Source organism: Canis aureus, chromosome 3, assembly GCF_053574225.1.
Source record: "Canis aureus isolate CA01 chromosome 3, VMU_Caureus_v.1.0, whole genome shotgun sequence".
NCBI lineage: Eukaryota > Metazoa > Chordata > Mammalia > Carnivora > Canidae > Canis > Canis aureus.
The window spans coordinates 73,406,413-73,430,961 of NC_135613.1; the positions used below are offsets into that span (position 1 = coordinate 73,406,413).

The 24,549-nt window shown below is 56.7% G+C and overlaps 2 protein-coding genes and 2 long non-coding RNA genes across 12 annotated transcripts in view; 2 read left to right on the forward strand and 2 right to left on the reverse strand.

Annotated features, from left to right (window-relative positions):
• Positions 1-6: 6 nt before the first annotated feature.
• On the forward strand, positions 7-3,006 carry LOC144311336 (uncharacterized). Its single transcript, XR_013376918.1, has 3 exons — positions 7-295; positions 2,417-2,568; positions 2,933-3,006. It is a non-coding gene; the product is annotated as an uncharacterized LOC144311336 (long non-coding RNA).
• On the reverse strand, positions 2,603-14,848 carry FXYD2 (FXYD domain containing ion transport regulator 2). Of its 6 annotated transcripts, none has more exons than XM_077893695.1 (8): positions 14,348-14,848; positions 11,256-11,399; positions 11,079-11,119; positions 6,458-6,496; positions 6,208-6,282; positions 4,729-4,765; positions 4,529-4,559; positions 4,104-4,302 (listed from the first exon to the last, which is right to left on the reverse strand). In XM_077893695.1, exons 1-8 carry the CDS (start codon positions 14,373-14,375, stop codon positions 4,245-4,247), a joined length of 453 nt encoding a protein of 150 aa, XP_077749821.1. In that variant the 5' UTR covers positions 14,376-14,848; the 3' UTR covers positions 4,104-4,244. The 6 variants fall into 6 exon arrangements, with proteins under 6 accessions (XP_077749823.1, XP_077749821.1, XP_077749824.1 ...); XM_077893698.1 differs by lacking the exon at positions 14,348-14,848 and adding an exon at positions 13,833-13,854; XM_077893694.1 differs by lacking the exon at positions 14,348-14,848 and adding an exon at positions 12,401-13,313.
• LOC144311335 (uncharacterized) lies at positions 11,277-20,748 on the forward strand. 3 transcript variants are annotated; one of them, XR_013376917.1, is made up of 5 exons: positions 11,277-11,496; positions 15,559-15,794; positions 17,168-17,335; positions 17,852-18,094; positions 18,968-20,748. It is a non-coding gene; the product is annotated as an uncharacterized LOC144311335 (long non-coding RNA). The 3 variants fall into 3 exon arrangements; XR_013376916.1 differs by lacking the exons at positions 11,277-11,496; positions 15,559-15,794 and adding an exon at positions 16,338-16,465; XR_013376914.1 differs by lacking the exons at positions 11,277-11,496; positions 15,559-15,794 and adding an exon at positions 16,342-16,505.
• Positions 19,565-24,549, reverse strand: part of FXYD6 (FXYD domain containing ion transport regulator 6) — a 30,963-nt gene continuing 25,978 nt past the window's right edge. For both annotated transcript variants that reach the window (XM_077893701.1, XM_077893700.1), the window contains exons 4-8: positions 24,431-24,505; positions 23,705-23,741; positions 22,871-22,920; positions 22,300-22,350; positions 19,565-20,894 (exon numbers count right to left, since the gene is read on the reverse strand). In XM_077893701.1, the coding sequence (XP_077749827.1) occupies positions 22,322-22,350; positions 22,871-22,920; positions 23,705-23,741; positions 24,431-24,505 (191 nt within the window). In that variant the 3' untranslated portion in view covers positions 19,565-20,894; positions 22,300-22,321. The remainder of the gene's footprint in view (positions 20,895-22,299; positions 22,351-22,870; positions 22,921-23,704; positions 23,742-24,430; positions 24,506-24,549) is intronic.

The following is a 24,549-nucleotide window of genomic DNA, read 5'->3' on the forward strand; positions in this document are numbered from 1 at the left end:
ACATCTTCCCAAGCCCTCAGTGGCTCAACTGTCAAACTGTCAATTGTCCCCAGTCCAGGAGGGGGGCACAGAGCCTCAGCCAGGGCTGTCTTCCATGGCTGGGTCACTTGGGTGCCCCTCTGGCTCTCATAGGCCAGCTCAGGGCTCAGAACTGCCCTCCCAAGGGCTTGGATGGAGGCCCCTGTGGTCCTGGCCCCGGGTGTCTACCTGTTTCATCTTCCCAGCTGCGGACTCACCTCCACGACCAGACAAGGCCTGGCAGCTGTGGCATTTGCCTTGATCTCTCCCTGGCCAGGTGCGTGTCCAGCAGAGGATGGAGAAGGGGCACACCACTGCCGCCCCAGAAGCCTCAGCTGAATTGCAGTTCAGGGCTGAGCTGCCTGGGGCCGCAGATCAACAGGGAGGCCTTTCGTCCCTCCAGTGGCAGCCAGCCGGAGCAAGGAGGAGCAAGGGGAGCATCTGGGGCGGGGGGGGGGGGGGGGTGGAGACTCAGCTCCCCTTTGCTCTGGGCCCTCTTCTGCTAGGCCCTCCGGCCCCCATTCCATCCCCATCTGCCCAGACACCCCACTCCCTCCGACAGAGGTGGGACCAGAGTAGAAATTCCGGGCAGGTTCTTTGGGGCACCCCCTCCTTGCTCAGCCCGGGAGAGTTCAGGATTGCTGGGGATGAGGGGGAGTCTCCCGAGGTCCGAAAGTTTAGAAAATCAGAGGCCCGTGGCAGAGGTACCCTCACTCTGGAAGGGAGGTCATCTCAGCATCTGTAGGATTAGGGACCATCTGGTCCAGGCCCTCTGTCCCTCTGATGGGGAAAACCAAGTGCAGGGAAAAGAGCTTCCCCACCCCGCCCAGGCCACTGAGCCAGAGGATCCAAGAGGGGATCTCCTGCTCCCCCGCCCCAGATCTTTCTCAGCCCCCACTCCGCACGTACGGGAGCTCCCCAAGCCGAGTGCTCAGAGGCTGGGTGAGGTCGGGCAGCTGAGGACAGGGGCACCACTAGCTAGCACTGCCCCCCCGACCTTGAGCCCAGCTGTGCTTGTGTATGGAGGCTGTGAGGGAAGGCCAGGGCAGGGCAGGCTCAGGAGAAGACCCCATGGCCCTAGGATTATAATCCAAGGCCAGCGCGTACCTTTTACGCCCTGAAAGCCAGAGCAGGGTTTCCTGAGGGCGCCGGGGTGAGGCCACCACTGGGCAGGTGGTGCTGCCTGGCCCTCTCCCCAGACTGTGAGGCCGGTCAAGTCTGCTTGGGCCCTCTGAGTCTCCACCTCATATCTGTTCCCCCTGCCTCCCATCGCCCACCCCACCCCCTAGCTGTGCCCACCTAGGAGGCCAATAACTTGCAACTTTGCCTCCAGAACGAATTCTCCTGGGGGGTGGGGGGTCAAGCATGACCAGCATCTTGTCCATGAAGCCAGAGTCTCTGTGGCCCGATCTCTGTTGGGCGGCGCCACTCAGACCACCAACCAAACTCTTCCACCTGCCGCCTCTGCCTCTCTCAGGTCCTGCTCATGACATTGATTAGCTCAGACTATGGGGTTAGAGGCTTTGTGGTTACCCCGAGCACTGGGGGAGATGTGCAGACCGCACATGATCACTGCCTTCCCCAAGGAGAGGGCCCGCGGCCCACAGCCAAGAACCACCCCGGATAGGGCACCTGTTACACCTGAGGGACGTGCAAACAGACTGAGAAGAGCTCTCGCAGCTTTCCCAGGAAGCCTGGAAGACCATTCAGGGAGCTCAACTGTCAGCAAAGGGCCCCAGGCCTTGGAAAGGACCAAATTTGAAGGAGCTTTTAGACTAAGACACATGCGCCCTCTGGTGGTGATAATGGGAATTGCATGGCCTCCGACCAGGGGGTTTTGTCGCTGTTGGTGATGGAGAGTAATTCATTCAACCACTACCAGGCTTGGTTGCTCTTTATGACCCAATTTGTGTCTGAATCGTGAAAAATCCCAGAGTGAAGTGAATGTACAGTAGCTCCCAGTCCCTGTGACCTTTGTGGAGAGGGAAGGAAAACTATTCATAAAGACCCTGGACCAGGAACGGGTCACAGACCTCAGAATGTCACTTAGATCAGTGGTTCTCAGCCCCAGCTACCCTCCAGGGCTACCTGGGAGCTTAAGCATCAGCATTCAGGGGCCCCACCCCAAGATTCTTATTCTATAAGTCTGCAGGGAATGCTGGGTGTCTGGTGGTCTGGTGTCTGGGTTCTCTGGGGTACACCACCTGAGACCCAACACAGCCTCACATTTCACAAGGACGGAGGATTTGCACCAGAGCTTGGAGAGCTGAGTGATGCACCTGGGACCATTTCTCCTGTGGAGCAGTTAGAGTTCCCTTCCATCTTTGGTACCCTCAGAGGTCTGTGATAGAACATTCTAGAAGTGTAAGTCCTCTGCACTGCTCTTATTTCTTCCCAGGTGGGCCACAGACCTAGAACACCCCCTCCTCCACTTTGTCTTGCTGCTTCATCCAAGAAGCTTCAGGACCCAGCATCCTTCGAGAAAGTGCCCCTGGCCAGACCCACCCCATGCCTGTACCTATCTCTCTCCCTCCATCGTGGGCAGGTCAGGTACGTGCTCCATCTTGTGTCTGGAAGTACTGAATTCCATCTAAGGGTGCAGCCTGTCACATTTTATTTGTCCTAGGGGAGCCCACATTTGGAGCAGGGTGTCACAAAGACCTTGGCCCCAAGTTGCAGGCAGCCAGACCCTCTCTCTTCTCCCTCTGCTTTCCTAGCCCATGGGGGACCCGTGGGGGTCTGCTCTACCACCCCCAGGTGTCAGGAGAAGAATGCTGGAATGGGAGCCAGAGACCTGGTTTCTAGCCCTGGCCCTGATACAGGGCTGGCTGTGTCACCTGGACACGTCACAGCCCTTCCCAGGGCCTCAGTCTCTCTTTCTGAAAAGTGCAGCTTGTCTATTTTGCTCCCTAAGGACCTTGCGTGTCGAAGCCTTCTGTGGCGCTGTGACGGCTGGTGGTCTTCAGGACCTGGGAGCGGTACAATAAGGCAAGGAAACTAATTTGAAATGGAACGGTGGCCTACTCTGCCTCTGGCCCCAAACATGCCCTGCTCATTTTAAATGTTTTAACTTTTTAAAAAAAAAATTTTTTATTTTAAGTAGGCTCCACGCCCAACGTAGGGCTTGAACTCACGACCACCCCCCACCCCCAACCCAGTTCATTTAAAACTCCACTAATGTGCTGCTGTGTGGGTTCCCCTGCCAAGTTCTCCTCTCCCTCCCCGGCATGCCTACAGACCCGGATGATGAAAATGGACACTAGGTGGTGCCATGATCCAGCCACCCCATCCCTTCCACAGGAAGAGCAGGAGAGGGAAGATAGGCTCCTTCGGGTGCAGAAACTGCCAGAGGGGAGCACGCTGCCCTGCAAGGGGGCCACAGGCTTTAGGAAGTCGGGGGCTGCTAGGAGAGGCAGCCTGACACCCTCGTGGCTCAAGTTGTGCTTGGGTGGGTGCCTGCCAGCGTGGACAGGGCTAGAAGAGAGGGTGCCAAGGTCACACCTTCACCATCCACACCCTGGCCCCAGGATCAACCAAGGCAGCACCCAGACAGGTGGCTGAGAACAGGCCCAGTGGGAGTCCCCAAGGCCCAAGAGTAGAAAGGGAGTGGCCTGAGCTTAGCACCAGGGTCAGGAGGTGGGTAGGGGGACAGCGTATGCCGAGGCGCTTGTGCCAGGCCCCCCAGACTCATCCTGGCGCACTGGTGCTCATGGAAGGTAGCAGAGCACACACTGTGGTCACAAGCAGCCACAACTTTGGCAGCTCAGGGCACGTCTGCAGAAGCTCCCAGCAGAGAGCTCCAGGAGCAGCACCCAGGGCCTGAGCAGATACCCAAGGAGCACCCAATTGTCGTGAACGCTTCACCTCCGCCTGGCATTCAGAAGGCAGGCTGAGTCCTCTGCCCACGGGGCTCCTGGCAATTCAGGGGTCAAGGAGAGGCCTGTGACTGTCATACTGAACTTCCTGCCACATGGGCACCTGAGCGAGTCACTGAAAACCAAGAGACTGGGCTGTATTGTTCTCCAGCTCGGAAGGGAAGGGGAGTGGGTCACGGCAGGCACAGGAGCCAAGGAGGGAGGGAGGCAGCCGGGGAAGGAGCCTCTCTGAGGCTGGCTTTATTATTAACGTGAGGCGGCCTGGGTGGGAGGAGGCCGAGCAGACCCAGAGGTCACGTGGAGCCTGGCGCTTCCTTCAGCCCCAGGGCCTGGCCATGCTGGGGACAAAGGTCACCAGCTCAGGGAAGGCTTCCCAAAAGGCCCCCCTGCCCTGGGAGCACCGCTGACTCTGAAAAGACAAAGACGGGATCTGGGCTGCAGGGATTTTTGTTTTATCCCTTCCTCATCTCACCTTCCTCTTTGCCCCCTCCCTGGGCCACCCACGCCACCCCAGGCGCTTGGCCATCTTTTGGAAACCCAGGGTGGGTTGCAGACCACCTGACATTCTTCCCAGCTCTCCTTCTTTCTGCACGGCCATCGCTGGCTCCCCCCTCACCTGTCCCTCCCCAGCTTACCTGTCATTACAGATCATCCTCATTGACTTGCCTGAGGCGAGGAGGGAAAGACAGGCAAGGAGGTCAGAGGGGGAGGTGGCGAGTCTGGGGCCCCTGAGGTCTGGGACCCCTCCTCACAGGCTTGGGAGACCTGGCCCCCCTTTCCCGCCCACCCCTGGCCTGGTGTCCCCACCTCACTCCAGGACCCTCCGGGCACTCACCGGTGCTTCTTTTTGCCTCCACAGCGGAGTCTTTTACCTTGAAGAGAGAAAAGAGGAGAGTTCCCATCCACTCTTGCTTCCCAGGTGAGCCTCTCTGCCCTCAAGATGCAGCACTATAGCCTCTAGTCTCTGCCCCCCCACCCCCCTCCCAGACCCACACTGACTGTTTCGGTCTGCATATAGGGCTGGGCCATAAGCATTCAGTCAACTGGGCTGTCAGTCAATCAACAAACTTCTACTGAAGTGGCTCCTTGGTAGACTGTGAGCGCACGGAGCAGTGACCGGAGCAGTGACCGAGCTGGGCCAGGGCGGTGCCCCAGCATGGGGCTGAGGACAGAGTAGCTGCTCAGTAGGCTCTCGCTCTCGGAGGAGGAGGACATCTGGAAGTCCAGAGCCAAGATCTCTGCTCAGGCCTGTCCACCCCTGCACCTGTGTGCAGGCCCACAAGACACTTCCGAGAGCTGGCGAGAGCAGCCGTGTCTGCAGACGGAGGCCCTCAGATGGAAGGGCACTAACCGGGGATGTGCTAGGATCCCAGGCCCCAGAGGAGGTCGTGTTTCTGTTTATTTTTCTTCTGGCTGCACCAGACCAAGTCCACAAGCATTTACTAAGCCCCTGCTGTGTGCCTGCTGGGGCTGGGAGATACACAAGGACCTCTCTCTCCTCTAGAACACTCTGTGCCTATGTCTGGGTGCTTCCTTGGCTGCCATGTCTTGGACACTAGCCCTAATTTTATGAGATAAGTGGGATCATCCCTATTTAACAGATGAGCGAACTGAGGCCCAGGGAGTCGGGGGGCCACACACGGCAAACTAGCAGTGGGGTCCAATGCCCTGGCTCCCAGCCACGCTTGCTTTCCAGCAGTCGATGGGGTGGGGTGAGGTGGGGTGGGAGGGCGACAGCCCTGGGGTCAGCTGCACTCGGCTCTGCTTCGGATTGGCTGTGGAACCACAGGGGCAAGCTGGTGCACCTGTCACCAGGTGGGGGGTGGGTAGCTTTTCCTCCGACAAATGTGACCGTAGTGGCCATGCCTCCGTGTTGCTGAGAGGATTAACTGGATTGAGACGCAGCTCATGCCAGGAAGGGAGAGTGCCCAGATCCGGCCAAGGGAGGTGTCCGGTGGAGTTCGGTTCCCTCTCCTGCCCTGAACGCCAGATGGCTGGAGTGTCCCAGGCTGGACGCAGCCAGCTCTCCCCCCCCCCCCCCCCCCCCGCCAGCGCCACCAGAGGGCGCACGGGAGGAAAGGGGATTCCCTCTGCGCGGTCCAGGGACCCAGGAGGGAGGCGTCCCCAGGCGCAGGGGTCTATGGGGTGGCCCTCAGTTCCCGCACCCTGCGTCACCCTGCATGGGGGAGTGGGGGAAGCCGAGAGACTCACTTCCCTTCTGGCATCTAGGAAGTAGGGTGAGAGGACTTCCCCCCACCCCCACCTGGGGCCCCCCTGTGGCAGCCCTTTCCAATATGAGGCCAGCCCCACTTACTGAGGATGATAATGAGCCCCACGACGAAGGCCAGGGCAGCAAAGATGAGGCCCCCGTTGCGGACAGTCTCGTAGTCTGAGAAGGAGGGGGCAAGGAGGTGGGTGGCTCGTCCCAGGCACCCCTCCCCACAGCCCACCCCAGCAGCAGCCCCAGGCTACCAGGGAAAGATAACCAGGAGAGGGAGGCAAGTGGGGGGCTGTGGGTGGTGGCAGGCTCAGGAAGGGGGGGAGGGGGGCCCCACCGGGCTTACCATAGTAGAATGGGTCCACGTCCTCCTTCGGGCTGCCACCTGAGGGGAGAGCCAGAGGCAGGCTGAGCCAGCCACAGAAACAGTGGAATTCCCATCCTTCCCATCCCAGGGGCCCAAGGGTCCAGGTGGGCAAGAGGCGGGCCTGCTAAGGCCACTGCAGGTGCGAGCATCCGTCCTAGGCCGCTTTGGATACAGTGAACCCGGGACCACACAGCGAGCATCCGAAGCAGGGTGCTGTGCTGCCTGCGGGGCCTCTGGCAACCCTGGGTGGGTTGGTTCTTTCCCCTCCTTGCTTCCTGCGGTGGTAGGAAGGTCGACAGAGACCCCTCCCGTCGGACTCCCCCGTAGCCTCTCTCCCCCTGTAGACTAATCAACTGCAAGATGCGTCTCAAATATTTGTGGAATGAATGGACAGAGAGGCCCTTCGCTTCCACGGAACAGAAGAAGGAGAAACTGAACCTGCTTAAAGTCCCCCATGGAAGCTGGGGGCGGAACTGGGTCTTGGACTCGGGTTTCTAGATTCTTCTTTCTTATGTTTCCATCCTCAAAGGGAAGCAAATTCTTTTAAGAAACAATGTATAGTGTTTACCACATACCAGGCGAAAGCTAGGAAAACATCAGCTCCTTTAACCGTTGCAACCTCTCCCCATGAAGCATGAATATGACCCCAATATAATCCCTAGAAGCTGGAGGCACAGGGGGCTTAAGCGATGCTCCCACAGTTCCACAGCATGAAGGGGAAAGCTGGGATTTGAACCCAGGCAATAGATTGCTAAGAGTGCAGGAGCCTAACCCCCTTGCTACATCACCTCTCAGATGGTCAGGAGGCACGAGGCATTTCTAGGCCAAGTGTGGTCCAGTCCCCGTGCCTTCTGGGGTCTCGCCCACCCGAGAAGGTGCTGCTCAGCACCAGGTGTCACAACTCTGCCCTCCAGCCCTACAAACTGAGCATGCTTGCTTCGGGGCATCCTAAGGGCGCTGGCCAGAGCTCTGCTGCCCTGTCAAAGGATGGCCCCTCTTTCCTGCCCTGCTCGAGCCCCGTCTTGGCCCTGTACGGAACCGTGCCCCGGGTAGTGAGCCCAGTTTTTCCAGGGCAGCCCCTCTGGCCAGGAGGGGCTAGTGCCTGGTCCTATGGGGGCCCAGGAGCCTGTCCCCAGCAGGAGCCCATCAGCGTTGTTTCCAAGATTCAGTTCAGGTCTTGTTCAAGGTCACATGGGGGAGTTGGCACCAGAACCATGACTAGGCTGGTGGCTCCCCTCATACGAGGAAACCGCCTCCTCCCTCATCCTTTTTCTCAAGCCATTCGATGAGCTCCCCCCAACCAAACCCTCATGTTTTTTAGATCTGGCTCTAAGCCCACCAGAGTCAACAGATGGCCCTGTTGGCTTCCAGGCCCAAGTGACCCCCATCATGCGATCCCTCTGGGGGCATCCCACACTTGGGAGCTCTGGCCCCAAAGCCAGCCTGAGCCCCTCCAGCTCCTGCTCTGAGCTTAGACAGTCCAGAAAGATACCCTGACCCGGGATAGGTGCATGCCAGAAGGTCAGGATGGGAGCTGGTCCCCACCCCCACGCCCCAGCTCTCACCTGGGCCCCAGGGTTCTGTCTGTCGAGCTATACTCCTTTGGAGTTAAAGCAGGATCCCCTTTTCAAGGCAATTTTTAGAAAATCCTCTTAGGAGGCTGGCAAGGATGGGGGAAGGGTGCTGGGACTCCGGAAGGCAGGGGCGCCAGGTGGCCCCACTCATCCCTCCAAAGGATGGGCCAGGGAGAGGCTACCGCCTACCTCACACACGTACACACACTCACCGTTGTCCATCGACACCCCTGCCATCCCCCAGCAGACTGGGCTGGTGCCTGCTGCCCTCTCCTGCCTGCGCTCCGGGGAGAGTGGCTGGCCGTGGGGTGGCCGGGGATGAGGTGGGGGCATTAAACATTAACAGTGCCAGGTAATATTTACCCGAGTCACAAGAGAAGCCCTCGTGTGAGCGCAGGGGCTCCCTCCGAGGCCACAGGAGGTGTGCGGGCAGGCAGGGGCAGGGAGGAGCTGGCTGAGCTTCCAAACCCTCCCGAAGGAAATTTCCAGAGAAGGGTAGGGGATGGGTAGGCCACGGGGCTCTTCCACCTGCCAGAGAAGCCCTGGCGGGGGCTGCAGCACAGTAAGGGAAGGAGCACTTCCAAAATCCACTCGGGGTCTACTAGAGCTCAAGGGGCCGTGTCGGGGGGGCCCCCAGGGACCCTCACCCCCAGCGGTGGCCCACCTCCCCGACCACTGTGGAGACCACTGCTTCGGGTGCCTGGTCTTACCTGGCACCCAGGGCTCCCCTGAGGCCGCCCCTGGGTGCCTCCCCATGGCCCACCGTGCACAGTCATGTCTCAGGCCTCTGCTGCCCGGTGCCTGCTGTTTCCTTCATGCATCGGGGCTGCATCCAGCAGCTCACACCTCAGGCCGGAAGGCTCCAGCCATCCCTAACTAATCTCTCTCCCTGCGGCCTCTGGCTGTTTCCTTCTACAATCTAGCTTTCCTGGGCCAGTTGCCTGTGTTGCACCGTGGGCTCCTTTAGGAAGGGGTCAGGCCCCAGCACGAGGACAATGTCTTCTTTTCTAACTCACAAAACACTTTCCCGTTGTCTCTTTGTGCCATGTGTTATTCCCCTTTTTCCAGATGATGCATCCGAGGCATAGAGAGGGTAGGGTCCTGGCCCAAGGTCACACAGCTGGTGAGGGGCCAAGGTGGAAGAGGCAGGCCTTAAAGTATAGAAGTCAGGTGCTTTCCCCCACCTCCGAGGCTGCCTCCCTGCTCTGTGGTGGCCTCTTTCGCCTTGGGGATCCCCAGGCTGGGTACTCCAGGTGCTTATAACCTTGAGCTGGGTTCTAGTCCATTGAACTGGCCTCCAGAAGAGGTTAATGCTCAATGGTAGCCAAGGGGCCCCAGCCAGCAGTCAGCAGCCAAGGATGGGTTGCTCCTTCCAAAGGGAACTAATCCATCCGTTAACCCTCCTTGAGCGGTGGCAGGGGATTCAAGTGTGAGTTCATCCCCTGGCTTCTCTGACTTGCTAAGTAAATGGCCTCTGTGGGCTTACTGAACTTCTCTGTGCCTTCTCTGTGTCTTCTCGTCTGTAAAATGGGACCACTCCTGACCTCAGGGAATTGTTGTGAGGAGAAGGGAGATAATGCAGGTAAAGAGCAGGGCACGGAGCCTGGTACACAGCAAGTGTCACTACTGTTACTGTCATATTTGGGTCGACTGGAAAATACAGGGCATTAACCTTCTGTTGAACATTAGCTGTTGGGCGCAGGAAAGCCAACTGCCCTACAGCAAAAATTAGCCTGGGGGTGAGATGGAGACAAGGTCATGACCATGACCCTGCACACCAGGGGCCAACACCCATTTCACTCTCCTCTGCTTTCAGAGCCAAGCGATGAATATTCATGAGAATATGACAATACAGCTAATGGTTAGTAGGGACTGACCATGTCAGGCTCTCTTTTTTAAATTTATTTATCTATTTTGAGAGAGAGAGAGAGAGAGAGAGAGAGAGAGAGAGCGCAAGCACATATGAGCAAGGGGCAGAGGGAGAAGGAGAGAGAATCCCAAGCAGACTCCCCGTGAGCACAGAGACCATGCAGGGCTCGATCCCACAACCCTGAGATCATGACCTGAGCCAAAAAAAAAAACAAAAGTCAGACACTCAACCCTCTGAGCCACCCAGGCGCCCTGTGTCAGGTACTTTATATGCACTGTCCCCACTGATTCCATGCTTGCTCCATTTTACAGATGGAGAAGCTGAGGCTGAGCATTCTCTCCCTGCAACGACTGCTGGAGGGGACCAGAGCAGTGGCATCAGCCCCACTGGGCAGACCAAGAAGATCAAGGGATTTGCCCACAACATCCCATTAGTGACAAAACCAGGGCTAGAAAGCCAGACCCCTGAAGCTGTGCTCCCAAAGCTACGGTAGCTCTCCCCACAGGACACAGTGCCCCTTACTACACATTCTCGCAGTATCTTAGTGCCTTTTGTCCATTTTTGTAAGCTACTGAGGATTCTATGCAATAATGGATATAAAAATAGGTGGAAAGTTCAGGTAGACGGAGGGAGAGGTGGTGGCAGACAAAAGGGACAATAGGAAAAACAAGTTGTTAATCTGCATTTTTAATGCCATGTGCCAGGCCCTGTTCTGAGCACCTAACAAAAATCAAGCCGTGTGATCATCACAACGGTAAGGAAGGTAAGGAAGAGGTAAGGAAGCCGTCGTCAGCATCCTCATCTCATGGAAGAGGACCCCGAGGCCCAGAGAGACAACTTGCCAACGGTCAGGCAGCTAGGGAGTGGGGAAAACAAGACCTGAACCCGGCAGCCTGGCTTTAGAATTCCCGCCCATGGACAGGTGGGTAGATAGGACAAGCTGTCTTCCCGGCTCCTGCAGCTCAGAGATGCTCAGAGCAGAGATCACATGTCCAGGGCTCCACCTTGAGATGCCTTTGTTGAGAAAGCCGGCCTGTCCTCGCTTCTGCTTTTCCTGCACTTCTGGGGAGCAGGTAGGTGCACCCGAAAGTGAGGAGGTGGACACCTGTGTCCGAGTCTGAGCAGGGGCCGGAGGCCTGGGGTTCGGGGGACTTACCCAGGTACCACCTGTCCATGGCAGGAGCCGCCAGCCGCGTCCTGGGTGGAAGAGAGCAGTGAGGCACCGGTTGCCAAGGGCCTGGCTGCAAAGTGCGGCACTCCCTCCCCCACGGCTCAGTGGGGCCCTTGGGCAGGAAGAGACAGGCAGGGAGGAGGGGCTGGCGGGGGCCCTCACCTGGTGCCTGCCCACCAGCCCAGTGGGGATGGGCTGGGGCCAGGGATCCACGTGAGAGACTCTGACTTCCACCCGAGGAAGGGGGAAGCTGGGAGCCACAGCAAAGCAAGCCACAGCCGGTCGCCTCCAGGAAGCCTGGGGTGCCTGCAAAGGTCACATGAGGGGTGATGGGGGGAGACCCCAAGAGCTATCTGTGGTCCTCCTAAGCTCCTACTCAGCTGCACCTCCACCCTCCAGCCAGGTAGGGCCTTCGCCCTGACATATCCTGCCCCCAGATCTCATTCTGCAGCTGGGGGTCCCCCGAAATGGGCAGAATGGCAGCAGCCCCTCAGCAGCCACCCTGGGTGGGGCAGGGGTGCTTTCCAGGGCCCGGCTGGGGAGACTGAGGCAGCAGCTGCAGGTAGTAGGGTAGAGATGGGGAGCAGCTGGGGCCAGGAGGGGAAGCTGGTGTGAGCAGTTCCGTGGTGGCCAAACCATCCTCAGCTGGGGCCCCTCCCGTCCCCCGGGGACTTCCACGGGCTCTGCTGTCAGCCCCACCGCCGCACACAGGAGGCCCAGCTGGAGCCGGTAGCAGCCTAACGAGGCCTCCGAGGGCTGCCGGTTGGTGCCAGAGGGGACGGGCCGGAAGACAGCACCTCTCGTTCGGGAGGAGCAGAGGGCCCGTCCCCAGGGGGACCCGGAGCCCACAGGGAGCTGCACGGCGGGCCTCCTGCCTTGGCTCAACCAAGTCTATTCCCCGGCCTCTGCGGCCTCCAAGGGCCTGGAGCAAGGTCGCCACAAGCAGTCTGGGTGCCGCTCAGTCCCTCGGTTACTTGTGGGCCACCCTGCCTGTCCACCCCAGAGCAGCCCCTGGAAAGCAGGGCTTGGGAGATGCTGGTTCTGTCCCCAGTCTCTGACCTCCGGCTCCAGTCAGACAACAAGCTGCCTCCCCATCGTCCCTCCTGAGCAGTGTCTCCTGCCCAGAGGGGATGACTAATGACACCCCCAGAGAGCCACCTCCAGGCTGGGAGATGCTCTGGAAGCGACGGGCTGGCCTGGAGGAGAGTGATCTGGGGGTGCTGAGGTCTGTCCTGAGGGCCCTGCCGGGGGGCCGAGCTGCTCACACCACCCGCCTTGGCTCCTGTTCCCAGGTGGAACCTGCACACCTGGGCAGCTCGGGGCTGCGGAGCTGAGATCCTCCAAGCTGGGCACTTGGAGAGATTGAGAAATCTCGGGGCTAGATGGCACTGCGGAAGCTACCTGGGCCAAACAGCAGTGGTTCGGAAACGTGAAGATCTCAGCCGGAAGCCCTTTCCCACCCTCCCGCAAACACACACCTACACACATTCTGTGTTCCCTACCGGGCCCTCCTGCTGTGAAGGAAGGCATCTCGACCCCAGGTGGAGAGCCTGTGCCACGGACTGGCTAACTGGAAAGGGCATCCAAAGTCATCCCACCCATCCCCATCACCTACAAAGGGTTCTCTCTCCTCCTGCTCCAAGCCTCTGAGGGCTCAGATTATAAACCAAAGTCCTTTCTGTGTCCTATACAGCACTTCTTAATCTGGCCCCAACGACATCTTTGACCTTGTCTCCAACTTGCCTGCCCCTTCTCTCTGCTCCCGCCGTGCTGGTCTCCTTGATGGCCTTCTCACCCTCTAGGCATGCTCCTGCCTCAGGACCTTTGCACTGGCCCTTCCGTCTTCCTGAACACTCTATCTCTGGAGAACTTCCTGGCTAACCTTGCTCATGTCTCTCTTTGTTGATTGACTCAGAAGAGACCCTTCCTGGCGCCCTAATCTAAAATGTTCACACCCACTCTCTGCAATATCTCAAATCCCTACTTTAGTTGTTTGTTTCTTTTCTTCAGGAAAGCAAGGATTTTTGTTTGTTGTGCTCATTCGTAGATTCCTGGGCACAGGGTGGACCGCTAGTTTTGTTAAACCATTGAATACATCCTGGATGTGAAATCCTCTCTCCTGTGACACAGGCCCCAGAACTTGCCTAAACAGCCTCTTCCCCTGAAATCCCCTGCCCTGTAATAGGTAACAGGAACTAGTTTATTCCCACAGAGGGACGGGGGTGGTCAGCAACCCCCATGCCTTGCCAACAGCCCCCCCCCTCAGAGTCCTCCTTGGGGAGTTCTCACCCCAACCCTCTACTTCCCCCCAGTGCTTCACCCAAAGACCTACAGCCATTTTTGTGAAAGCATTTGTTTCTCCTTTCAGGGGGAACCTGGAGCGAAGAGCCAAGCAGGTCTACTCTCTCTTGCTCACACCCAAGTCCTCCCTCAGATGTCTTGTCCTCCTCCAGCTGAGGTCATCGGCCTGGCTGACACTGGCGACAAGGGTGCCCCTCTTTCAGAGATGCCCTGCTGTCTCTCCCCGGCTCCTTCAGCCCACACCCCACGGTCCCCAGAGAGACGCCCAGGAGAGCCCCTCCTCCCAGGCATCTCTCCATGCCGGGGCACCCCTTGGGACAGACACACCACACATGAGCCCCTTTGCAACCTGACTCTTCACTGTGGACTCTGTGATGCTGGGGAAGGTCACCTCTCCGGTCCTCTTCTCCCATCTGTAAAATGGGACAAAGCACCTACCTTGCATGGTTGTTGTAGGAATTGAAATGATGTAGGTGGAAGGCCTGGCCAGAGAAGGTCCTAACAAATGTCGACTTCATTACCCACACCCGAGATGGCCTTCAAGGAAGCAAGGACCCTCACTGTGATCCCCTCCCTGGGCTCAGTCCCTTGCCAAGACGATCTCTAAAGCATGTTCCCAGAGCACCTTCCCCTCCCTGACCCTCAGCACAATCTCTGCCATCCTACCATCCACCCAGCACCCCCAACCTTCCTCTCCTCCCCTGCACCTATGCAGCACTGCTGGTCACTGCTGGGGTCTGGCTGCACTTCTTCTTTTAGTCTTTCTCAGGATACGGGGCCAAACGAGGTGGGAGTGCTGTCCCAGAAAGGCTATGGGGCAGGCCAAGACCCCCCGACTCCCGCCCCAAGCCACACTCGCTTTGTCTGATTGTTCCAGGCTGGAGCCAAGGAGATCTTTGGGAGGCATGGAGAGGTAGCCCCATGTCCTAGTCCCTCTTCCATCACTGTCATACCCAGTGGGACAATATCCTTGGTTGTCATGCCTCAGTCTCCCCTGTCTTCCCCAGGCAGCATTCCATTGTCCCCTGAATCTTCAGTCTCAGGACAATAGTCTGGGTGGTCACTTTTGGGTTCCATGGCAAGGGAGGCAGCAGGCTGGAACACCACTCGAGCATCGTCTGCCTGGTGCTCAAAAGGCAAAGGCCCTCACCACCCGCCTTCCCAAGATGGGACTCTCCAGCCTGCTATCCCCCCATGTCTGGGGCTGCACGTCAGCGTGCACAGCCTTGAACCCCAGGTCCCCAGCAGTCTTCCTGGTGTCGGCTTGCAGCTGGAAAGAAGCCAGAGCCCCAAGAAAGCCCTGGCTCCGGGCTGGGGTCCGTCTGCAGCTGCATGGCATGCATGGCCCCTCAGCAGGGAAGGCGGCAGTGCCCAGACGCCGATCCGTGCTGCCCAGAGGTCCCAAACCCCAAGGAGTGTTGGCTCTGTCTCCTGCTGTAGCCGCAGATGCCAGGGTCACTGGGGTCTTATAAGGCGAGGCCAGGGGAGGTGGGTCCTGGAGGGTCCATTCCTTAAGTGTTGGCTTCAAGATGACCTGAGCCGTGGGGCACACAGGTCCTGGGAGCTGCCAAAGGGCAATGTACTATGAAAGTCAAGGTCACCGAGGCTTTCTGCCCCTGAGCTGGCAAGGGATGAGGACGTCCTCTTCTGTTTCTACAGCTGGTGACAAGGGCAAACCTGTTTGACCCACCTCTCCCGCAGTGAATACCCTGGAGAGAAATGCATTCTTGACTTTTCTCAGAACTCACGTCTGAGCTTGAACTAGAATAGGGGCTGCTCTCTCCAGCTGTGGTCCTTCTCCTCCTAGTAACCACGTCCCCCTCCTTTTTAACGATTTTATTTATTTATTTGACACAGAGAGAGAGAGAGCAAGTGAGAGAGAGAGAGCACAAGCAGGGAGGGGGAGAAGCAGGCTCCCCACTGAGCAGAGAGCTCAATCCCAGGACCCTGGGATCATGACCTGAGCTGAAGGCAGACACACATCTGGCTGAGCCACCCAGGCGCCCCTCCCTCCTTATTTCTGAAAAGCAGCTGCAGGAAGACCTCCAGGAGCAAGCCCACCCTCTCTGCTCCTGCCTTCCCTCCGTGACCTTCTGGATTATGCTGATGTGGCCCAAATGGCTCACATCTGGCTTTATAACCATCTTTGTCATTTATTTCACAGGTGGCCGAGTCTGGCCTATTGCAAGAACTCAGCTTATGGTGTCTGTGATATGCCTGTGTCTTCTCAAAGTCTGGTGCCCAGAAATCCTCACTTGGTAACAATTCCATCCATTTCATGGTTCTCGAGAGTTCCAAAGAGCTTTTGCCTCCTGGACCTGCTCTGTTCCTCCCAGTGACTCAGCCACACAGGTTCTGTAGTATGCATCTAATAGAGGAGGAAACTGCACTGTGATGTAGGTGAGCCAGAACTCAAACCCAGGTCTGACAGGCAGGAGGGGCATCCCGCTATCAAAGAAAGGATGCAAAAAAAAAAAAAAAAGGATGCGTAAGGGAATGAGAGGTAGTATACATATTAATAATACAATCATAGCTGCACGTAGAATTTTCAGTGTGTCCACGGTATCACTGTGACCTGTGAGGAAACAGGAAAAGTATTGCTGGGCCCATTGCACAGGTAAGGAAACTGAGGCTAAAGTGGCTTTCCCAGGGTTACACTGGAGCCCAGCTTACCCTCTGGCCAGGAAAGGACTACATTTTGCAAAGAAAATGACAGATGCTGGGGTGTGCCTAAGCTTACACAGCTAGAGGGGAGGGGACTACCAGGGAATGTCCTGAGCTTCCTTCGCCCCCGCCAGCCTGCCTGCCTCTAAGCCTGGCTCTGAGGCAGGAGCCCACTCCTCAGGACAGTGCAGGGACCCCTCCCCCTGCCACCCCTTCCGGCCCAAGCCGTCTGTGACATCCGATCCAGCATCACCTGCTCTGCCATCACTGTCTTGGCAGGTGCCCCATTATTGTGCAAGCAGGCCCAGGGCTGGGGCCTGCTCCATAAAATCAACAGCCGGTTGGCTTGAGCTGGCTGATTCTGCTCCCCTGGAGTTTAGCTGTGACAGCAATGAATCACACTAATGGTGAGAGGTGGCATTCTTCCTCTTTGTGGCCTGGAGACAGGTATTTCCAAAGCTCCTCCCCTGGCTCAGGCAAACACACCTGGTCTCTTTCTCTCTCGTGCTCTCTCTCTCTCATTGGGCCCAGAGTGAGGCAGAACAGCCAGGGACAAGGTGGGGTGAACCAGATAGAGCTGGACAGCCCTCCACCCTGGCTTTGCCCGGCCACCCCTGCCAGCCCACGATCACTGGGAGGCCAGAGCCCTCCTCCCCAGAGGAAGGAGAGAGCCCAGTGACCTTGGCGTGTCCTTCAGCCTGGCATCCCCCTCAGCCCCCACCCCTCCCTGCTGCTTGCGCTCTGCCTCTGACTCTCTTCCAAGAACAATTTGGCAAGTTCCAATCCACAACTTGCAAAAACAAAAACAAAAACAATAAAACCACACACACCAGAGTGGTGGGGAGGGTCACAGCCCGGGGGCCCAGAAGGCAGATTGACCTATTTTTATGTGGTGTTAAATAACACAAACACCTCCATGCAAACAGGCTTGAAAACCCTTGGAGTGGAATTCATGGGGAGGGGGCAGTAGTTGGGAGGTAAGATGTGCAGGACACCTGGGAATCAGTGTCTGAGGCCTGGGGACTTAGCATTCCCTTCTGGGAAGTGGCACAGCATGGCAGCTCTCCTATATAACCAAGTCTTAGTTCCTATATCCAACCAAATTACAGATATCAGTCACCGGCCTCGGGGCTGCCTGGTCAGACATGGTCCTGCCAGCGTGGAACATTGGTCCAGAGGGAAGACACACATCAAATGGCAATCCATGCCTGGATTCTGGATTCTTCTTCCCTGACTCTACAGCCCTGGACCAGAGAGGGAGAAAGGGCTTGTCCATTGTGAGTGGGTGTTGGGGTGGAGGCAGGGGAGATGGTCCTCAATTTGAGCCCGGACCTGGGTAGATCTGGCCATCCCGGGTAGATTCTCATAGTCCCTCTTGGTCAGAGGGTCCATTCTTGAACATTCCCAGTGACAGGGGGCTCACTCCCATTTGGGATCATCACAGCTGTGAGAACCAGGGACTCCCTCACACAAGGCCAAATTCTGCTCCTCCCATATGCACCCAAATGGGTCTATATCCTTTCTTCTGCTGCACAGAGCAAGATGGGCTTGGAGCTGGATGGATCTGGGCTGGACCTTGGCTTTGTCCCCAGGAGTGCAAACTCAGGCCAGTCCCACCGAGCTATGGTTTCCTTCTCTGTAAAACTGAGATACCACCAGGTAGGGCTGTGAGTTCTGAATGAGTTGAGCTGTGTGACATGGGCAGGGTTTGGCACATATTAGCTGCTTTATGTAGTTATTAATAATAATATTATTGCCATTATTTTGATCGTCATTATGCATCTTATTTCCAGGCCACAAGACGCAGAGTACAGTCTAGCTGGTGTATGCCCTGAAGGGCCAGCCAGGTTCCAGATGTGGTCACACCATGCCCTGTGATCCTCTTCTTCTGGACATCAGCCCTCTCCTGCAGAGGGAAACCAGGCCGCCTGGCATGCCAGAGGGAGCTTTGGAGACAGCCAGGCCCTGTTCCTCGTCCCTCCAGGCCTCAAGGCTGTGACCTAGACCAGCCACAAATTTAGCAGAGAATCTGTAAGGTATGAATATCCTACCTGCCTCAGAGATAAGGTTGGGTTATCAGGAGGGAAAATAAGTGGGTGCCGACAGTCTGGCAAAGGAGGGACAACTATTTTCTAGATGTGCCAGAGCTGAATAACATCATTCTCTGCCATTAACATGATCATTGTGAGAAAAATCAGAATCTCCTCCATTAGATTTCCTCACACTTATTTTAACGTTTTATTTTTAATAATGAATGTGAAGAGGTATATCCATCATCTCTTGTGTTCCTGGGGCCTCAGGGTCTTCTTCGGGCCAAGCTCTGAAACTGCCACCAGACTTGTCGATTCCCTGACCCGCAAATGGTCGCTTATTTACAAACTTTAGGTGCAACCAGAGATTTTTTTTTTTAGCCCCCATGATCTCTGACAAAATTGAGCTAAGATCTCAATGAAAAGCCCCAGTCTTTTCAAAGACCTGGGGGTGGGGGGGGGCAGAGGGCAGGGCAGTTGCAGAAGTAGGATAAGCACTCTGCACATCCCAGGGGTGGCCAGGGAGTAGCTGGACCTCCATGTCACTCAGGACCTGCACCTGCCAATTCTGTAGCTCTAAACAACTCCCAGAATCTAGACTCTTTGAAGATTTGGGGGTGGGGGATGGTGTGAAGGTGTCCCAGACACTCTTTTAGAACAAGACTTATTAGTCCTTACCCACTGGGAATTGTGTCTTGCAATACAAACACACGAAACGCCCAGAGCTGGGGGGCGCCCAGCAGTGACCTCCCAGAGAATCAGCTTGCAGCTGTGCTTATTTGGCCAACAGTACTTTCTCAAAGACTGAACTGGAACATCTCTGGGAGGACACCGTAGGTGACGCCTGGCCCCTATGTGCCATCTATTGTGTCACCACAGCTGATTCATGAATGGACACTGTCCACCTGGACTCCACAGTTTGGAGGCAAGGTACGGAGCACTAAATGTGAAGATAAAGGCAGGAACCAGTGTGAACCGGAGCACAGAAAGGGACTTGCTCATTCTACCTGAAGTCCAGGAAGGCTTCATCGAGGAGGAGGCAGTATTTGGGTTTAGAGAAAGATGAAAGGGTAAGAGCTCTGATCATAACCCAAGTGACCCACCCACACCCTCTTTGCCAAGTCCTTAGGTGGCGGCCCCAGAACTGACCAAAGGGAGAGGTTAGAGCCTTTCTTTCTAGGCCAGCATGTCTTTGGTGGAGCCACTGTGACTCTGTGCTGTGCAGGACATGCATTAGGCACAGGTCCCGCCATGGGGCAGAGCCTCGGCCACTGACCCAGGAGCAGGGGGCGGCTGGAGGAGGAAGGAGTGAGGAGGGGTCCAGGGGAAGGGAAGAGGCTCAGTGTCGGGCCGCTGGACCACACACACCACCTGGCTGCCGCCCAGCTGCCGCCACCTCCCTCTGACCAAGGGGGTGTCCCACAGGCCCTACACACGCTCAAGCTCTTTACACAGAGGAAAGCACTTCAGAGCCACTAGGAAACAAATGGTATTTTATTCCTTTTTGCTGTTGAGAGGATAGATCACAACACGGAGAACAGCAGTCCCGGTCACAGCGGCGCGGTTTGGTTAGTTTCCACGAGAACACGATGGATGGGACGGGCGGGGTCTGGCTGGACTTGCCATCCTTCCTGACTTTCAGCCTCTTGCTGTTCCCTCCGCAGCAGGGCTGCGCGGACCTGCCCGGTCTCTAACCTGCAGCCCAGCTGCCACACTTGCCGCTCTAATCGGCGACAGGCCAACGGTGCAGGAGTCATCGCTGCTGCCTGAGCAGTGGGACGGGGGGCAGAGAAGCAAAGGACCCCTGCTCCCCCTGCCGCCCCCGCCCCCAGAGTGCTGGCCCCAACAGAGTGGATCCTCTCAGCCCTTGCCTACCAGAGACCTCATTCAGGGACAGGAATCTGAGTCTAGAAGAGCCGGGCTGTAGCTGGGAGTCTCAGAAGCAGGGACGACAGGGGAGAGGAGGAGGGTTCCAGAGCCCACAGGGTTATTGCTGAGAAGATATGCAAGGGGCACATTCCCCAGGGGCAGAGTAGAAGCCCTGGCCCCGGGATCCCGGGCTGCTCTGCCTTCCTTGGTGCAGGGCAGATGAGGACTCCGTGGTGGAAGCCCCAAGAGGAAATGACCATGGATGGCGCAGAGCTTGCCCGGAGGCAAAACTGGGCTCACCAGCTCCCTGCTGCGCCCCTCTGATTGCGGAGAGACCCCAGAACAGACTCGGGTCAGGGTTAGAATTCAGGAGCCAGGCTCTTGCAAAGGAAGCGAAGAGAGGCCATGTGAAGAGGGATCACGAAGGTGATGTAAACCTTCCCAAGTCCCGAGACAACTGGAGACCCCCACCCATGCCCCCTACCCCTATCTACACCCACCCCTACATCAAGAGAAGGGACTGGTCTCTCAAGGGAAAAAGCAGGCTCCCGGGAGTGGGAGATGATCAGGGGGTGGGGGGCACCGGGGAGCAGGGAGGGGCTGATGGCGACACGGCTCAGCACCCGCCCAGGAAAGTGAGTCCAGGGTCACTAAAATACAACATCATCCACAAACAAGCAGCCACAGAGACCACGGTCATCAAACACACACAGACACGTCACAGGAGGTGGACGGGACCGCAGGCTGTGGGCAGGGGAGGCGGGTGTTAGTTGCATCATTAAGTTGCGGACCGTGTTGTGGGGATGGGGAGGGGGCCAGGGGGACACATATGTTCTTGGCTTCTCCTGGGGAAAGATCTGCTGCTGAAGTGGCCGGTGTTCTTAAGCATCAACATTTGCATCTAAAGGTTCAAGCAGCTCCGTTCAGGTTCTGGAGGCTAAAGGCGGAGAGAATTTAAATTAAAACACAACTTCGGTTCCTTTCGGGAATCTCTGCCTGCTGCCTCCCTGCCTTTAGCACAGTCTCTCTGGCCACTGAGACCCACAGGATGAGACCCACTCCGAGCACCACATTCCTGGGGACACAAGGAGGACGGGCCTGACTCGCAGGGAAAAGAGGGGGGCATGGAGGGGTCCTCAGGGGAGTGCTTCTCTCAGCAGGGCTGGAACCTGGTAGCTGTGGAAAGAAAATTGTTAAACCCAGAGTTTCTCTGTCAAGACACTGCCAGTAGTTGCTCACAGTCTCATGACCTAAGAGAACAAGGTTTCTGAGGAAGTCCAAGTTTGTTGTTGTTTTTTTTTTTTTTTTAAAGCCAAGACACGACAGCTGCTAGCTCACACCTCCCTCCCTGGAGCGCCCACCCCCCCGCTCCCCACGCCCAAGATGGGCCCTGCTGGCTGCCACAAATGGACAGAACACCAAGCCGCCAGCCTGGCCACCTGCCCCCCAGATTGGCATCGATGGCCACCTCGCACGTAGGCAATCCCTGACCTTTCCGAGCCCCATCTGGAAGATGGACATAACGAGCCCTGTTCTGCTCACCCACGGGGCTGTCACGAGGGCATCAAAGCACCTAGGAAAAAATTCACATGCTACCCAAGTCCACCGTGTTATCGCCATCACAGTAAAAGCTCGTGGTGTACCGGGCATTTCTGCACGAGAAATCTCTTCACTGACAATTTAGGATGAAGTTGTAGACCTGTCTATCATGCCTTATGCAAGGCAGACATGAGTGGACTGCCCCCCTCGCACCCCCCGGCCCCAGTATGTTCTAGGTACATCATAAACCAAGTCTGCGTGTGGCAATATTTTGCAAACTAAAGCGCTTCAGTTATTACTCTTCTGTGTCCCTACAACAATCAACGGAAGCAAATACTAAACACAATGCCTCTGAAGGCTGTGCATGGATGATGCAGGTTGGGGGGGGGCGGGTAACCCACTCTTCTCCTCGATTTTCTGTAGACACAGAAAGTTTCATTATGCAATGTTAATTTTTTTTCAAGTCACCCTAAGATACCTTCTGAATCATCACTAAAAGCCATTATCTTCATGCTGCTCTGATATTAGGGGTATTTCACGAACCATACTTCTCTCCCAAGTCCTACCCACGTGGCAGCTAAAATAACACCCCATGCACTTGACCACTGGGTTGTGCAGAAGCCTGATTTTCCAACTGTTTACTGCGCATGTGTGGTGCATCTCAGATGTTTCCACCCGTCTTACTGCTCTCAGAGCGTGGCTCATAATAAAAGCGGTGCCCGCCGCACCAGCTGGCCCCATACTTCTTCTCTGGGGAATGAACAGTGATGGGACCAGAAAAAGACACAGAGACAGAATCTTACCTTCCTACCCGAGGGCTACACTTCAGTTCTCTGCTTTCTGGGGCTCCGTTGCTAGAAAAAAAAATTGAATGGGTTGCAGTGAATGGGCCCCTCACCCCAGCAGGCCACCCTCCTGCAGGCAGCTGTGCCCGTGCCCGACACCAGGGGAGAGTCTGGACCGTACAGCCAAGAGGCAACTTGGCAGGATTCTGAGTCAGACAGACCCAGGTGCAAATCCTCACCCTGCTACTTGCTGATTCTAAGAGTCTGGTACATTCCTTAGCTTTTCTGAGTCCCTTGGTGATAAAATGCTGACAGTGAGGTCTAATCACATGAAGGCCCCTGGTACCGTGCCCAACACAAAGCGGATGCCCTCTGAACAGTGGCTGTCAGTAGGGAGAAGGAAGCCTGTCTGGGGGAGGTGAGGGAGCCACGCAGAGCAGAGGCCCTAGAGGCCCCTTTTACGGCACAGACACGGGAGCACGTCTGCTTAGCCCTAGGGAGACCGTGGTGCCCGATGACCACCCTTCCCTGAGATGTCCAAGGACCCTCCGCAGTGACTTCTATCCCCCGGGGCTGGTGGTCACATTACCATTTGCAGTGATGAGGTTCTCCACTTGGGCCTCCTCATCCCCTGGAGCCCTGCAAGAACAAGAGACACAGCCCTTCCGTCAGAGGTCTGCACAGCAAGCCCACTCTCCTTGCTGCCACGCGACAGTCTGCATGGGTCCCCACTGAGTCACTGGAGGGCAGGTGCACTCTCCACCTGGGGGTGCGTGGGGCAGGGGGTAGAAGCTGGGGTTGAAGGGTGCAGTGTCGGGAACTCACAGGAACCTTCAGTGTTGGCTCTGGAGACAACTAAGTGCTGGGAAGGAGTGGCCAAAGGCCGCCTCAGGGCTTGGGTTGTGTCCTGCCAGACTTTGGACTTCGGAGGTCCAGTGCTACCCCTGGTTTTTGTAGTGGACTAATGGGGTACATTCTTTAAGGGAGGGGATGAATGACAGGGAGCCCAAGCTTCTACTCAGCCGAAGAGCCCCATGAGCAGGTAACAAGCAGGGGCAGTGACACAGGTCCTATAGAAAGGATGTAGACCTCCTGAGAGGCTCTGAGGCCCTCTGCATCCCTCCTCCCAAGCCCAACTGTCTCCAGGGCCTCCAGACGAGCATCCAGCACCTTCTTGCCTACCTCCCCTCCCTAATATACATCAGAAGAGAGGAGGGGCTCGCCTCAACAGTTTGAGATTTACTTTGCCCCAGAACATGCCTGGCAGTGCTCAAAGCTTCTCCTCTGCTCTCCACACACACACACACACACAAGGCCTCTTTCTAAGAAGTCAAAAGAACGCTCATTTGGGCTCACACACCAGGGGGCCCTCCCTGTCCCTTCCTAGTTTCACCCCAGATGTCCACAGACACGGCATCCTTACCGGGGCTTCTGATTGAAACTGCACTTGCATCTGCGACCTAAAAAGCAAAGAAACCACCCAAGGTCATGCTCCCAGCTCGAGCTTAAGGCCATGCTCCCGCTGTGAGCCCAAGGTCATGCTTCTTGAGCCCAAGGTCATGCTCCCGGCTTGAGCCCAAGGTCATGCTCCCGGCTTGAGCCCAAGGTCACGCTCCTGGCTTGACCAGAGCAGGGCTGCCACATAGGACTACATAAAAAACACAGCAACGTGCAGCAATCCTTGGAGTAGGGTTCTTCTGAGGTCAAGGTTCAACGATTCAGTGGCTTCAATTGACTACCCTGCCACTGATTGAGTCGACTCAATCAGGCAAGTGCACAGGGCTCCATGCAGCCCAGGCTCATGTGGGAAAAACAAATGCAGGGCACATCCTCCGGAGCACTCTGGGGACAGCCTCTAACTCCTGTGGACCCTGCCCCACCTATGCCTCCTGGACACAGCCCCAGGAGAGCCACCCTGCCCCTTCCTATTCCGTTTGTTTTCATCAAGCATTTATTTTGCTCATTCTTCACTGTTTTACTGAGCACTTACTATGTGCCCCAGGCTGTATATTAGGTCCTAGAGATACCAGGGAGGATGGACAGCCTCTTCTCTGTCCAGGTGAGGGTGTGGCCTGGCTCTGACACCATTCTCTACCTGCTTAGCAGCCTCAGACAACACCCTTCCAGAGCAAACAGGGAACGAACTTACTCAGGATAAGGAGAATCCCCACCGAGAAGAGCACCACGGCAAACACCAGGCCCCCAATCCTCAGCGTCTGATAGTCTATCAAAGGAGCAAGAGTGAGACATGGAATGAGAGGAAGGTGG

Bases quoted from the DNA above. Each gene is read 5' to 3' on its own strand.
- FXYD2 (XM_077893694.1), bottom strand. From the start codon at position 12,623: ATGCCTTCCTTCACAGCAGGAGGGCCCGGTAGGGAACACAGAATGTGT. The intron at 6,283-6,457 runs GTAAGCCCGGTG...CCTCCTTCTCAG, and splicing joins CGTGGACCCATTCTACTATG to ACTACGAGACTGTCCGCAAC. The intron at 4,560-4,728 runs GTGAGTGCCCGG...TCCTCGCCTCAG, and splicing joins GGAGGCAAAAAGAAGCACCG to GCAAGTCAATGAGGATGATC.